Genomic DNA, 13,427 nt, shown 5'->3' with positions numbered 1-13,427 from the left:
GGGCTCAAGCATGAGGGTGTGTCTTTGCTCAGTTTTGGGCTCTGGATGGTATTTTTCCTGTCCCTTTCTTTGTTTCATGTATGTACTGATGTAATCTGATACTTTTATAGTGGAGGAGTAAAATATTCTGTGTAAATCAACTAAGAAAATTCTTGCTGCCTTTTTTTCCTCCCTGTCTTAGCTCTTGGTAAGAGGGGAGGGAGGAGGCGGGAGTGGAAAGGGGGGAAGTGGGGAAGTTTTCTAACTCTAGCACAAAAACCATAACACCATTTATAAAAAACTTTAGTTCCAACTTCTTTTAAGTGATTGTTTGTATAACATGCTATCTTTCTAGTCTCTTGCCTAGGAGGAATTAGAGTGAAGGACCAGAATGGGCAAGGCAGATGTCAACAAAACCCCCAAGCTACAATATACTCTTGCCCCAATCATGCCCAATACTGAAATACTTACAAGTTGAGGGCATTTCCATCCTTAAGTCTATGGATGAGAAACTTTTGACTTTGTCTTGTCAGAGCTTATGGCAGTACTGTTTTTTTCTTGTTTTTTTAAATCCTGAACATTCTGGAAAGGAAGACATATACTGCAGTTAGCTCAGTTTTGCAGACAACTGCAAAATCCTCCAATGCACAAGTGGATTCCTGGACTGAGGAATGATAAATTCAGGTCTTGCTGCAGTCAGAGTCACTGCGTGACCTTGTCCTAAACTGCCATGTAATATGCCTCTATCTTGGAGGTAGAGAGATACTTTCCACCTTTATTTCTTATGTAGCAGAAGTGCAGAGACAGGCTGTAGAGAGAGAAGTAATTTTATTTTTTTTTCATGGGCCAACTCATGTAGCTGGGGGGGGGGGGGGGGGGGGGAAGAATAAAAATTTACCACCAATGTTTTCTTCAGGTTGGAATTAAAAGCAGCAGAACTTGTGCTGAGTACTGATTCTGAATCACTGTTCTAAGTCAGTGATGCAAGCCATGTGTTTATATAGCTATGTAAATTATTTATGAGGGCTTTGTTAGTATGATTAAAAAAAAAAAACAGTGGTGGGACAGCAATAAAGAAAGACAATTTATCAGCTGGGATATAGTGTTAAAGAGAAGATTAGTGCAAATTGGTCTATGTGGTCTAATGTGCCATAAAACCAGCTGTCCTGGAGTCCATATTTTTTGCATTCAGTGGAGTTGTTTTCAGTCTTACCTTTTCAAGGCTTTTTGTATGTCTCAGATGTCTCTTAGCTATAGTCCAGAGATGAAGTAATTGTTAGGGAAAAGAGCCTACTAGCTGCAAGTATGCATTTTTCATCTTTTACTGATTATCAGTGTGAGTTCTTGCTGATGTATGGTGCTTAAGCACTTTGGGGGGGGGGGGGGGGGGGGGGGAAGGTTATTTCTTCCAAAATATTGCTTCCTAGGAGAAGAAAAGGCACACTTTTTTTTTCAGGTACATTTTCAACTACTACCTCCTACAAGAAAGTCTGAACTCACAGCCGTACACTGGGCATCATGAGTTTGCAGGGCATTTTTCTAGACTCCAAATTACAAACTGTCATGCAAATGATTAAATTTCTTTTTTACTAGCAGCTTAGTGTGCTGGTATATTTAGAGATGAACATCCTGATATAAATATAGGTACATCCTTACCATTTTTATATAGAATAGAATAGACCAGGTTGGAAGAGACCTTCAAGATCATCACATCCAACCCATCATCCAGCACCATCTAATCAACTAAGCCATGGCACCAAGCACCCCCTCAAGTCTCCCCCTAAACACCTCCAATGACGGCGACTCCACCACCTCCCTGGGCAGCCCATTCCAATGGGCAATCACTCTCTCTGTGTAGAATTTCTTCCTAACATCCAGTCTAAACCTCCCCTGGCTCAGCTTGAGACTCTGTCTTCTTGTTCTGGTGCTGGTTGCCTGGGAGAAGAGACCAGCCCCTGCCTGTCTACAACCTCTCTTCAGGTAGTTGTAGAGAGCAATAAGGTCTCCCCTGAGCCTCCTCTTCTCCAGGCCAAGCAACCCCAGCTCTCTCAGCTTCTCCTCACAGGGAGCTGGTTTGGTTTCTAAGTTAATTTGGTTAATTTGGTTTGTTTTATAAGTTAAAACAGAATGCATTGTAATTTTGTAATTTGGTTGGATTGTTTTAGTGGCAAATCACCCATCTAGTTGAAAATACATGACTAACAGCTGCAGAAGAGGGTTTTTTTGCAGACAGAAAATAAAAAGGAGACTTGGATTAAACATGTATTTTATTTACTGAATACATTAAGTATTCCTGAAAAACAAGTATATTTTTGTTGCCTCTATATATGCTCGGAACTGTCCACCTTCCATATACCATGTTTGAAGGTGATCAACTACTTATGTACTATAGAATTTTTCCCAAAGCTATTCCATGGGGGACTACTGACTGCCACAGCTGTATCTACTGCTTATTTGAGCTAGGTTCCCTCTAAAAATGTGCTTCCATGAATTTGTCATCTAGTGATACTTAGTTTTGACCATACTTGTTTGATCTTAAAAGCTTCACGAGGCTTGTGAGGACAAAGAGTTTAGGCTCAAAGCCTCAGTAATTTAAGTTCTGCTTTCTGTCAGTGGGGATTTCTGTTCTGTCAATGACTGTTTCACAACTCATCTGACAGTATTCAGTGAAGTAATGGATTTCAATGGGACGGGTTAGCAAATCATAGAATATGGCAAAAAGAGTGGAGGACAAATAGCTGTCACAACATCTCAAAAAAAGATTAAAAGAGATGGGGGTCAGAATTATTTGACAAACTGTATCAGCATTGTAAAATACTCTCCTGATAGCAAGCTGTGGCATTTGGTTCTCTTACTTTTCTAGTGTTTCGGGTTACCTTTTCTGCCTGTGATCAATTCTTTTATTCATTATGGAAAAAGAAAACTACTTTTTGTCTATTTTGTGATCTGCTTGCTTTTTCCTCATGTGACTTTGCCTCTCTTGTTCTCTGACACTTTGATATGACAAACTATCATTAAAAGGTTTTGGAAAATATTCGTGGCTGAACTTCAGTTTAAGCTTGACTTCCATCACCAGCTGAAAGTCTTCACTCAGAAAAAGCTCAGAAGTTTTATGCAAGTTGTAACAATCTTACTTTATGCAAGTTATTGCAATTGCTATTTTCCATTTGGAGTCTCAGCAGCAGAGCAGAGCTAGAATGAATGGTGTTTGGGAGCATCTGCAGAGAAGATTTGTTTTCTTCTTGCTTTCATTGTACTTGACTTGAAGATGTGCTTCTAATTTCTCCCCTGTGCAAGTACCAGATTTGCTTGCTGGCAAGTTCTCTCTAGCAGTAAATGGTGCCAACATTTGATAAAAGGAGTGTCTACCTTTAAAATAAGTTGAGTAAATTGATAAAAGCCATGCTACTGGGTTAGTCAAAGCTTCTCAGCTGCTGAGCATGCTGATGTAGGGGCAAACAGGAAGGGAGAAGAGAGTAGCACCACAGGATCACCAAGTTGGGAACAGATGTTAGTCAGTTGGAGGGTAGAAAGACTCTGCAGAGGGACCTCAACCGACTGGACAGATGGGCAGAGTCCAGTGGGATGGTATTTAATAAGTCCAAGTGCCGGGTGCTGCACTTTGGCCATGGCAACCCCACGCAGAGCTACAGGCTGGGCTCAGAGTGGCTGGAGAGCTGTCAAACAGAGAGGGACCTGGGGGTGCTGATTGACACCTGCCTAAACATGAGCCAGCAGTGTGCCCAGGTGGCCAAGAAGGCCAATGGCATCCTGGCCTGTATTAGGAATAGTGTGGCCAGGAGCAGGGAGGTCATTGTGGCCCTGTACTCTGCATTGGTTAGGCCACACCTTGAGTACTGTGTCCAGTTCTGGGCCCCTCAGTTTAAGAAGGACATTGAGACTCTTGAACGTGTCCGGAGAAGGGCAACAAGGCTGGTGAGAGGCCTTGAGCACAAGCCCTATGAGGAGAGGCTGAGGGAGCTGGGATTGTTTAGCCTGGAGAAGAGAAGGATCAGAGGTGACCTCATTGCCCTCTACAACTACCTGAAAGGTGGTTGTAGACAGGAGGGGCTTGGTCTCTTCTCCCAGGCAACCAGCACCAGAACAAGGGGACACAGTCTCAAGCTGTGCCAGGGGAGGTTTAGACTCGAGGTGAGGAAAAAGCTCTTCACTGAGCGAGTCATTCGTCATTGGAATGGGCTGCCCCCCCGGGGAGGTGGTGGAGTCGCCGTCCCTGGAGGTGTTCAAGGGGAGATTGGATGTGGCACTTGGTGCCATGGTCTAGTTGTGAGGTCTGTTGGGACAGGTTGGACTTGATGATCCTTGGGGCCTCTTCCAACCTTAGTTACTGTGATACTGTGATCACCGTTTGTGGAGTATGCAGTATGCTGCTTCTTCCCCTTCAGGCATAACTGGGAGTAGCAGCACACCCGGACTCCAGTAAGCAATTTGTATGAAATGAAAATCTGGAGTTAGGCAGCCAAATATTGCAGAATATTTTTTTGCCTCCTAGTAGAGTACAATTAGGAAGCTACTTTGGAATAAAGTTAATGGAGGGTGTTTACACACCCTTAATGTTTGAATTGTATGTGATACCTTTTGATTTTCTTTTAGATCAGTTCTAGTGCATTTTACAAGGTATATAGAATCTGAAGGCATCTGCCTGTAGTTTAAGTTATCCAAGCCATGTCAGATGTGCTGCTGAGTGGAGAGAGGTGGCAGGCAGAGAAAGCCCCGGTTCTCACTGACGCGCTGTGGAACATTCGCTGCCCAAGCAGAGCGGACAGATATCCACACTTACTTGCATCTCTGCTGAAGGGCTCTCTTTCAGGAGTCAGCCCTGAAAATTTATATTTCTCTTAGTTGATGTTTTGCATAATGCAGCAGGACATGAGTGGATATGGCCTGGAATTTGAGCAGGTGCTGCTGAGCACAACTCCAGCAGAAAATGTACACCTAGTAGTACCAAAGCAAACAAAAAAGCCTCAGGATCTTCATTTTCAGAGTACACACTCTTAGCTGGTGTGCAACAGCTAGAGCCCCCCAAATTATGTGCTCAGGTATGGGCACTAGAGCAGGCTATGGCAAGATGCACTCATGCCCCACAGCAGCCCCTGGATCTAGGACAAATGTACTCAGGTGTTGTATGCTCCTGTACTCTCCAGCAGGCATCCTTTTCATCCCATTGCCTTTCACTGGGTACAGCATGCTGCTCTTGCTGGAAAGAAACCAGCAGCACATTTATTTGCTCAGTATCAGCCTCCTGTGATTGCTCTGTGGGCAGCAGGCTCTCATGTGATACACCAGCCCATCCATACTGCAAGACATATTTGGGCTTGTTGTAAAGATGAACCTTCCTCTCTTCCCCCCTCCCCCCTTTTGTTTTTTAATTTTATTTGGGATGGTGTGGGTGGGTTTTTTCCCTTTTTTTTCTTTTTCTTTCTTTTCTATTTTTTTTTTGTGGAATCTGGGCCTTTATCCATACAAAGAGTTACTAAAGAAGTAAGTGAGAAACACAAAGCTCCACTGTTGCAGGCTTTAAGGAGATAAAGAGATTGAGAAAAGCCCCTAAGAAATGCAGAAAGGATCTCTCAGTGTCAGGAAGCAAGCAGTAACACCTCTACATTGACAGGAAATAAATCCTTTACCAGTTAGCAGTACTTAAAACAGAAATACAAGGTAGTGTAATGCTGGACTGAAAAAAATGCTAATTTTTAATCCAAACACAGATTCTGCTGTGTCCCAGATGATTATGGCCTTTCCGTCTGAAGTGTGTGCTAACTCCACAGTATGACTGCACTGTTGCTGTTACAGCAGCAGAGAAAATCACCTGCTGCACGATTTTGTTATGCTTAGGAAAATTGTGGTCAAGTGTTTCAAAGTGTCTAGCCTAGCCTGTTGCTCTACTTTAAACATAACCAGTAGGAAAGGCAATCAGCTTCTCTTTCCCTCACTTTATTACATGCTATAGTTCCTTGCAGAAAAGTCTCATTACTAGTCCTGTACGTTGAAAAAGTCCTCTAGATTGCTTGACATTAGCCATGTAAAATTGAGTTTATCATTCCATTGGGTAAATCTGAACTATGAGTTGAACCAATAAACTGCTGTTGAATACAGAATCATTTAAACAGCTGCATGCAATCTCACTGCAGATTGCATTTCTTTACATGCACCTTGTATATTGTTAGAATTTTACTGGAACTTGTCTGGAGCTCATAATACCTTTGAAAAAACTCACAATTTTTGTGAGAACCCACACTGAAAAATGGTAACATCTGCTTTATATTAGCAGCACATTTTAATGTTCATACACATTTATATGTTCGTTGCTACCAGTAAGGATGAAGAGGTATAATAAGTTTATGTGATGGAATGATTATTTTTATCTGTGTCTTTTCATAGAGAGAAATTCTTGAACAGCAACAACGAGAGAGATATGACACAAGTTTTCATAGCATGTGTATGTTCTGTGATCAAGAATTCACAGGAAACAGGTTTGTTTATTGACCCGTTTGCTTTTGGTTTGGTTTTTTGTATCTGCTCTGTGTCTTTGTCTATGGTTTTAATGTAATTGAACCACTAGTGCCTAATAGTAGGAGGCAGATGATACCATTAATTTTCAGGTCTAGTTTAAGTATTTCTTTCACATGCAGTGCCATTTTAAGTGGACTCTATCCTTAATTCTTTATTTTTTCAAGTACAATGCTGAAGTTAGGAACTGAACCAGTATACAGAGTGAGTTTCTCAACAGTTGTTTTAGTGCAAGGAATGCTGTTTATCACACAGAATCACACACAAAAGTTAGGGACAGGAAGAGACCTTGAAAGATCACCCAGTCCAAGCCCCTGCCAGAGCAGGATCACCTATACCAGGTCACACAGGAACACATCTGGGCATGTTTTGAATCTCTCCAGAGAGGGAGATGCCACAACCCCCCTGGGCAGCCTGTTCCAGTGCTCCATCACCCTCACAGTGAAAAAATTTTTCCTCCTGTTTCCATGGAATTACCTATGCCTCAACTTCCACCCACTGCCCCTCGTTCTGTCATTGGGCATCACCAAGAGCCTGGCTCCATCCTTGGCACTCACTGTTTACATATTCATAAACATTAATGAGGTCACCCTTTACTATCTTCTAGGTTTAGTATCCTGGAGGTGTTTAAGACCAGGCTGGATGAAGCTCTGGCCAGCCTGATCTAGTGTGGGGTGTCCCTGCCCCTGGCAGGGGGTGTGGAACTAGATGATCCTTGTGATCCCTTCCAACCCTAACTGATACTATGATACTCCAAGCTAAAGAGCCCCAGCTCCCTCAGTCTGTCCTCATAAGGAAGATGTTCCACTCCCATAATAATTTTTGTGGCTCTGCGCTGGACTCTTTCAAGCAGTTCCCTGTCCTTCCTGAACTGAGGGGCCCAGAATTGGACACCATACTCCAGATGTGGCCTCACCAGGGCAGAGTAGAGGGGTAGAAGAACTTCACCTATTAGCCACACCCCTTCTAGTACACCCCAGAATGGCATATTGGCATTTATGCCGATATGTCTGTTAAAATATATTTCTGTCCAGTCAGACATTTTCTTATTCGAGCCTTACCAAACCAGTGTAAATTTGAAGTTCAGTTGAAAAGAGGTGAAAAAAATTAGAGTGAGAATAGAGTGCTTTGTAGCATGGCTCAAGTGCAAGCAGCAATTCCAATCAAGTGCTTGCTCTGAAAAAAACTTCTTTGTACATAGTAAATCAGTTTCAGCTGAAGAGACTGAATCTTATCTCTGAATGCCTGCTTGCATGGATAGTTCTGGTACTCTGAAAAGGAAGAAGGACCCAGATTCATGACTCTGCAAGTCATCCCAATGTTGTGTGAGTGTCCTACTCTCCTTACTACCCAGTATAACAAAATTTATGTCATTTCACCCCCCAAGAACTTCATCCTCTACTTACTAACAGGTAGAACACGTGATTTGAAAATCATGCCAGAATTGTGGTGAAAGCAAGGCTTAGCAGTGTCAATTCTTCGATTTTTAGTCTCCAAAAGCAAAAGTTTAAGGTCTGTAAAGATACTAGGCAGCTAAGGCATTAACCAGTATAGATCTATCAGAAAATATCTTGTTGGAACATCCATTGTTTGTTCATCCATACTTTGGAGTGCTGCTGGTGTTGCTAATGCTGCGGGAAGCAATACTGATGTAAAAGCATATCACATCCAAGAAATTCTGCTCTGCTAACCAGCATAAAGAAAACTGACAAATAGCTTTTTAGAATTTTTCTTAAAACAGATATTTGAAATGTGATTTTCTTGCTCAGGTCGATAAATGAGCTTTGCTGACAGTGAGGGTTAAAATAAACTGTATTGTAATTTTTGTTTAAAGGATTATTTCATGCATGTGGATTAAGCAGTTGAAATGGTAAACTTTTCAGTAAAGTGGCATTCTTTTTTCCTAGCAGTGGCAATAACATTGTTATTGTTTATTTAATATATTGGCTTTAATGAATTTTTAGAGCAATTGTTATATTTTGAGTCACTATTTGAGTAATTCTCATATGTATCTAAATATGTAATGTTCTTTTTGGATATCATTTGCAGATCTATCCTGCTCAATCATATGGCAAGAGAGCATGCTTTTAATATTGGGTTGCCAGACAACATTGTGAATTGCTGTGAGTTTTTAGCTGTATTACAGGAGAAGCTCGACAAGTAAGTAGGTTTTTTTGTCTTGTTCTTTTGAAATGGCCTTAGATCATATATTTTTTGAGCTTGGCAATAAATTGGATTAAGATTAATCCAATGTCCATGGTTGGTTAAGAAGAAACAAAGAGAAAATGTGTGTTTATTGTGAGTTCTCTTACACATTTCACAATTTCCTCTGAAAATAATAACACATCCCTTTTTCTTGTAACTGCTAATGTTCCTCCTTCTCATTATAACAATCTTTTTGCTAAACATGTCTTTAATCACTGAGTCCAAGTTCTTATACCAGTCTTCATTTGTCTCTCTGTATCAATAATGTGCAATATTTGGTCTCTCCCTTCTCTACTGCTTACAAAGTACAACTCAGAGTAGAAGGGGAAAGCCAATGTATACACTGCCTCAGAAACACATAGCCCTGAGGTGACCAAAGGAGTTAAAAGGGGAATTTGGGAGAAGAACTTGGGTAGCGAAGACCAAGCAAATCTTCACTTTGAGTTTCCTTTGCAAGTATCTAAGTGTCTTTATGGACCTCATAAATGGGACAATATGAAGTATGCCTCAAATATAAATTGGGCTCTATCAGAAGTTGTACTTCCTTAAGAATGAAACTGTAGCATTAAGAAATTTATTAGATTTTAATACAATCTAAACATAGACTGCAGGAAAAATTTGCCTCATTCTCAGGCTCAGTTATGAAAAGCCACAGAACAGTGGGATTTGTGAAAACTGGGATATGGAAACTAGATTAAATATCCTTCCAAGTAAATTTAGGATCCATTGGTTTGTATGTCTGAGAAATAAAAAAAAAAATTTAAATCAAAAGGAAAGGAGCAGCAACGTTGTCCAATTTAGTCACACACATACAAAGAGCATGCAGTCACAATAGATACATTAACTTATTCCAGAAAAGTGTATTAAGAATGCCTTTTATGTATCGTTTGTTGCCTAATGCACTGAGTTACCATGCTCACTGGTAAAACTCAGCTTGACTATTGATCATTAGCACCTGAGTCATTCCTTTAGCTGGTGGTTTCTCAAAGCCAGTCCTCCTTGTAGTTTATGCACATGCTGAAATTGCTTCCAAATCAGTGAAAGGCCACTCCTTCTACTGCTAAGACTTCATAGGAAGAAAAGTACCTGAAAATATAATGAAGAAGAGAAAATTCTTGTTTCAGGCAATTAGCATGACTACATTGTATATGCCAAGGAAAAACATTATGAACTCTTCCTGGGAATACCTTTCAAAAGTAGAGCAAATGTTTTGCTGTTAACATGTGGAGCAATGCAGATATTAAAGTTCATAGACTTACTCTGCCATCTGACCTTTGAGTCACCAACAAAGCAATATATAGATTTTGGGGCTGCAAGTGCAAGGAGAACTGAAAATTTCTTTTACACTGAGCCTAAATGTTACAGCACTTCTTGGAAGGCAAACAGATACTGAGAATACTGAACTGCTGTTCCACACACAATAGCTGAGGGGAGTCTGGATGCGTCTTGGCTGAAGTAGCATAAGGATTTTCAGGGTGTAGGTACAGACCTGCTAGGCACAATATTATTGGGGTTTGTGGGAGCAAATGTTTAAGTAAGAAAATAATTTTCTTCTTCAACATCTATATCTTAAACCCTGGGGAAATCAGGGAAAGACACTGTTAGAATTCCTTGACTAGACAAAGAAGCATGCTTTCATCTGTGCATAAGAAGAGGGGAGTGTTGGGGGGGAGAATTTATAATTTTCATTCAAGAGCCACTGCATTTTTTTAATATCTGTTATTTGTGATGTCTTAAAGTGCTGTCATTTATCCTTCCCATCATAGTTTTTCCTGTTAGCCAGCATATCCAATACAAAGACATAGCCAGAGCTCCAAAGCTTTTGTTTAATGAGAAATTATTTTCTAGAAGTTTTCTCCATTCTGCTGCAGAGATAATTTTTCAAACATCCCAAGAAACTTGGCACAATATGTAAACCATCCTTATAAGAAAAATGTTTTAGCACCTTGGCTAACTAGAGGCCCATCCATCAAACAAGGATGTTCCTATGAGCTCAGGGCTCTGCCAGAAAAAAAATGACCACCATCTATTTCAGGGAAATATTTCAGGGAGATGTCCATTTAAGGTGAAATGCAGATTATTGCCCTCATAGGCTACTTTTTGAGTCAGGAGATGTCACTTAATTCTTTGTAGGCTGAACCTTCAGGTGTCAGTTGATACTGTGATGGAGAGAACAATTATTTTATAGTACTTCTAACAGAGAATTTAAGACATGTACTTCTGCTTTGTTTTAATTGGAAGACATGCTGCTGTAAACAGTTTATTAATGGATGTTTTCACCCCAGTTAATGTGTGTGTGTGTATATATATAATCATGTCTGTGTATGCGTGTATGTGCTTAGACATGTATTTTAATATACACAAATGTGTGTGTATCAGTGTATTTACTAATTTTTATTTCTCAGGATTTCAAAACCTGCTGGTCACCCTGCCAAACTTTCCTTTACCTTCCATACTGAGTTAGAAACACAAAACTTAGGGGTTAGTTCGTTTAAATTGTTTATAAAGATATCAGTTGATTTTTAGTTGGTTTTTTTCATTCTGAATTACTAAGAAAAAGTTACTTATGGACTGGATGCCAGTATAAGTGCATGACGAGCTAAGAGTTCATATGCTGACCAACCAGCAACCCTCCTGTGCCCTGGTGCAACAATTTTGAGTAATAAAACCTTTCTCCCACTTTGCATGTGGGAAACTTTACTGATAATAAGAAGTTTACTGTTTACTGATAATAAACAGTACACTTTTTATTATCTATATTTTCATTTTATGTCATTTTTATCATCTCCATATTTGACTTTACAGTAATCTAAGATTGTCATATATGTGCCTTTTTTTACGTAAACTTTCGTTTAGCTGGCTCTCACGTGTTTAAGGTGGAGATATGCACAGTAAGATTAATCCTATTTAAGAATATGATCCTGTACTATTTTTGTTTTAACATGCTGACATATTTTCTTTTTTATCTTAGTTTGCAGTGTTTGTACTGTGAAAAAGTCTTCAGAGACAAAAACACGCTTAAAGATCACATGAGAAAGAAGCAGCATCGCAGAATCAATGCCAAAAACAAAGATTATGACAAATTTTATGTCATTAATTACTTGGTAAGTGGTTCTTTGAGTAATTAGTAAATTGACTAAAGTGATACAGACAATATCTTGTAAAAAGTGAATAATTTTAAACCAGCAATTAGTACAAAGGTCAAAAATCAAGTGAGGGACTCTGAAGAAAGATGCTCATTTATGGTATTATATTCTGGATAATTGTTAAGCTAAGAGATAGTAAACATTTGTTGTTGAGAATCGATTTTGAGAGATGCAGGAATGCAGCTTGAAGAGATACTAATCACCATGTTATTAGTGTTCAGTTTCTGCTTTTATAACCAGAAGGGAAAATGAGTAATGAACTAAATGGAGGTCTAACTCTAATGCTATTGGCTTTGAGCTTGTTTTCTACAAACCTTAAGCTGGAAGTGCTCTTCAGAGTATAAATTAAATGCAAAGAGGAGGAAAATGAAAGATACATAGATGAAAGAAAATGTGTTCGTGTTTAGCCTCCAGGTAGGTGTATGTTACTAGTTATTAATATTCTTTATTCTGGGCCTTTGAGAGTGTGTATGAGTGTGTATGTAACAGATTTTCACTTTCTGTCTTCATCTCACAGTTATACAGGCTGCTTCAAAAGCTGTTACATTCGGTACCAGAAGTACCTATATTTCACCTGAACAATCACTGTGCCTCCTACCCAGGATGGAGTGAGCTCCTTCTGTGATCCTGTACACTGTCCTTCCAATGATCTGAGGCTTCTGTTTTCTTTTCTAGATATTCAAATATCACTGCTTTAAAAACCGAACTGTACTTGCTGCACAGTGGGAAAATAGTTGTGAAGTTCTGCAGGATAGATGTTCTCAGCTTCTCAAAAGAACTGAGCATTCAAGTCTTCCCAGCAAGCTAGCAGATTTGAGTTTAGCAATGTAATGGATTTAAGTTATTTTTAATGTTTTTTTTACTAGTGTTGCAGTTGATCTTATGTTTTCAGAACTTGCCATCCTCTTTAAATTACCTTCTGTCTCTAATTTGCATTCATTGTTCAAATCTGAATCTGCCCCAGCTTTGATCAGGAAATTGAGATAGATGACTGCCCAGAAGCACATTATCACCATGTACTCCCTCAGAAATTATTGAGATATGCAGGGAGGTCATAACAACAGTGCAGACACAGTGGCTGTGTCATGTTAATGAGCATAATGAGCAAAATATGCCTGAGTAAATATAACAGCAAGACTCATACTCATATACCTAACCTCTTTTCCAACTCTTTCCAGTACCTCCAAAACTGGTGGTTCTGGACCATGCTGTTTACTGAGGGTGATCTTTGGCTTATATACTTCCTGAACCACATCCAAGTATTGTCTGTATGGTACTGCTGGCATGACCACAAAACATGCAAACTCTTAAACAGTGGGGACAATCACAGGACAGTGCACAGGTCAGGGCCATTGTGCTCTTTAATTATTGTTGGTATTTTCACAGAATCACATCATGTTAGGGGTTGAAAGGTGTTCCAGCCCTTTGATCATCTTTGTGGTCTCCTCTGGCCTCACTCCAATAGCTCTGTGTCCCTCCTATTATGGGGACAACATAACTGGACACAGTATTTGAGGTGAGGTCTCACCAGAACAGAGGAAGGGGACAGAATCACCTCTCTTGACC

At 40.0% G+C, this 13,427-nt stretch overlaps 1 protein-coding gene across 3 annotated transcripts in view; it reads left to right on the top strand.

The window, feature by feature from the left end:
- Positions 1-13,427, top strand: part of ZNF277 (zinc finger protein 277) — a 60,149-nt gene that overhangs the window by 32,005 nt on the left and 14,717 nt on the right. For all 3 annotated transcript variants that reach the window (XM_054178178.1, XM_054178179.1, XM_009907190.2), the window contains exons 5-7: positions 6,382-6,473; positions 8,560-8,670; positions 11,687-11,819. In XM_054178178.1, coding sequence (XP_054034153.1) covers positions 6,382-6,473; positions 8,560-8,670; positions 11,687-11,819 — 336 coding nt within the window. The remainder of the gene's footprint in view (positions 1-6,381; positions 6,474-8,559; positions 8,671-11,686; positions 11,820-13,427) is intronic.

Source organism: Dryobates pubescens, chromosome Z (assembly GCF_014839835.1).
Source record: "Dryobates pubescens isolate bDryPub1 chromosome Z, bDryPub1.pri, whole genome shotgun sequence".
Lineage (NCBI taxonomy): Eukaryota > Metazoa > Chordata > Aves > Piciformes > Picidae > Dryobates > Dryobates pubescens.
This window is presented reverse-complemented; position numbering and strand designations above follow the sequence as displayed.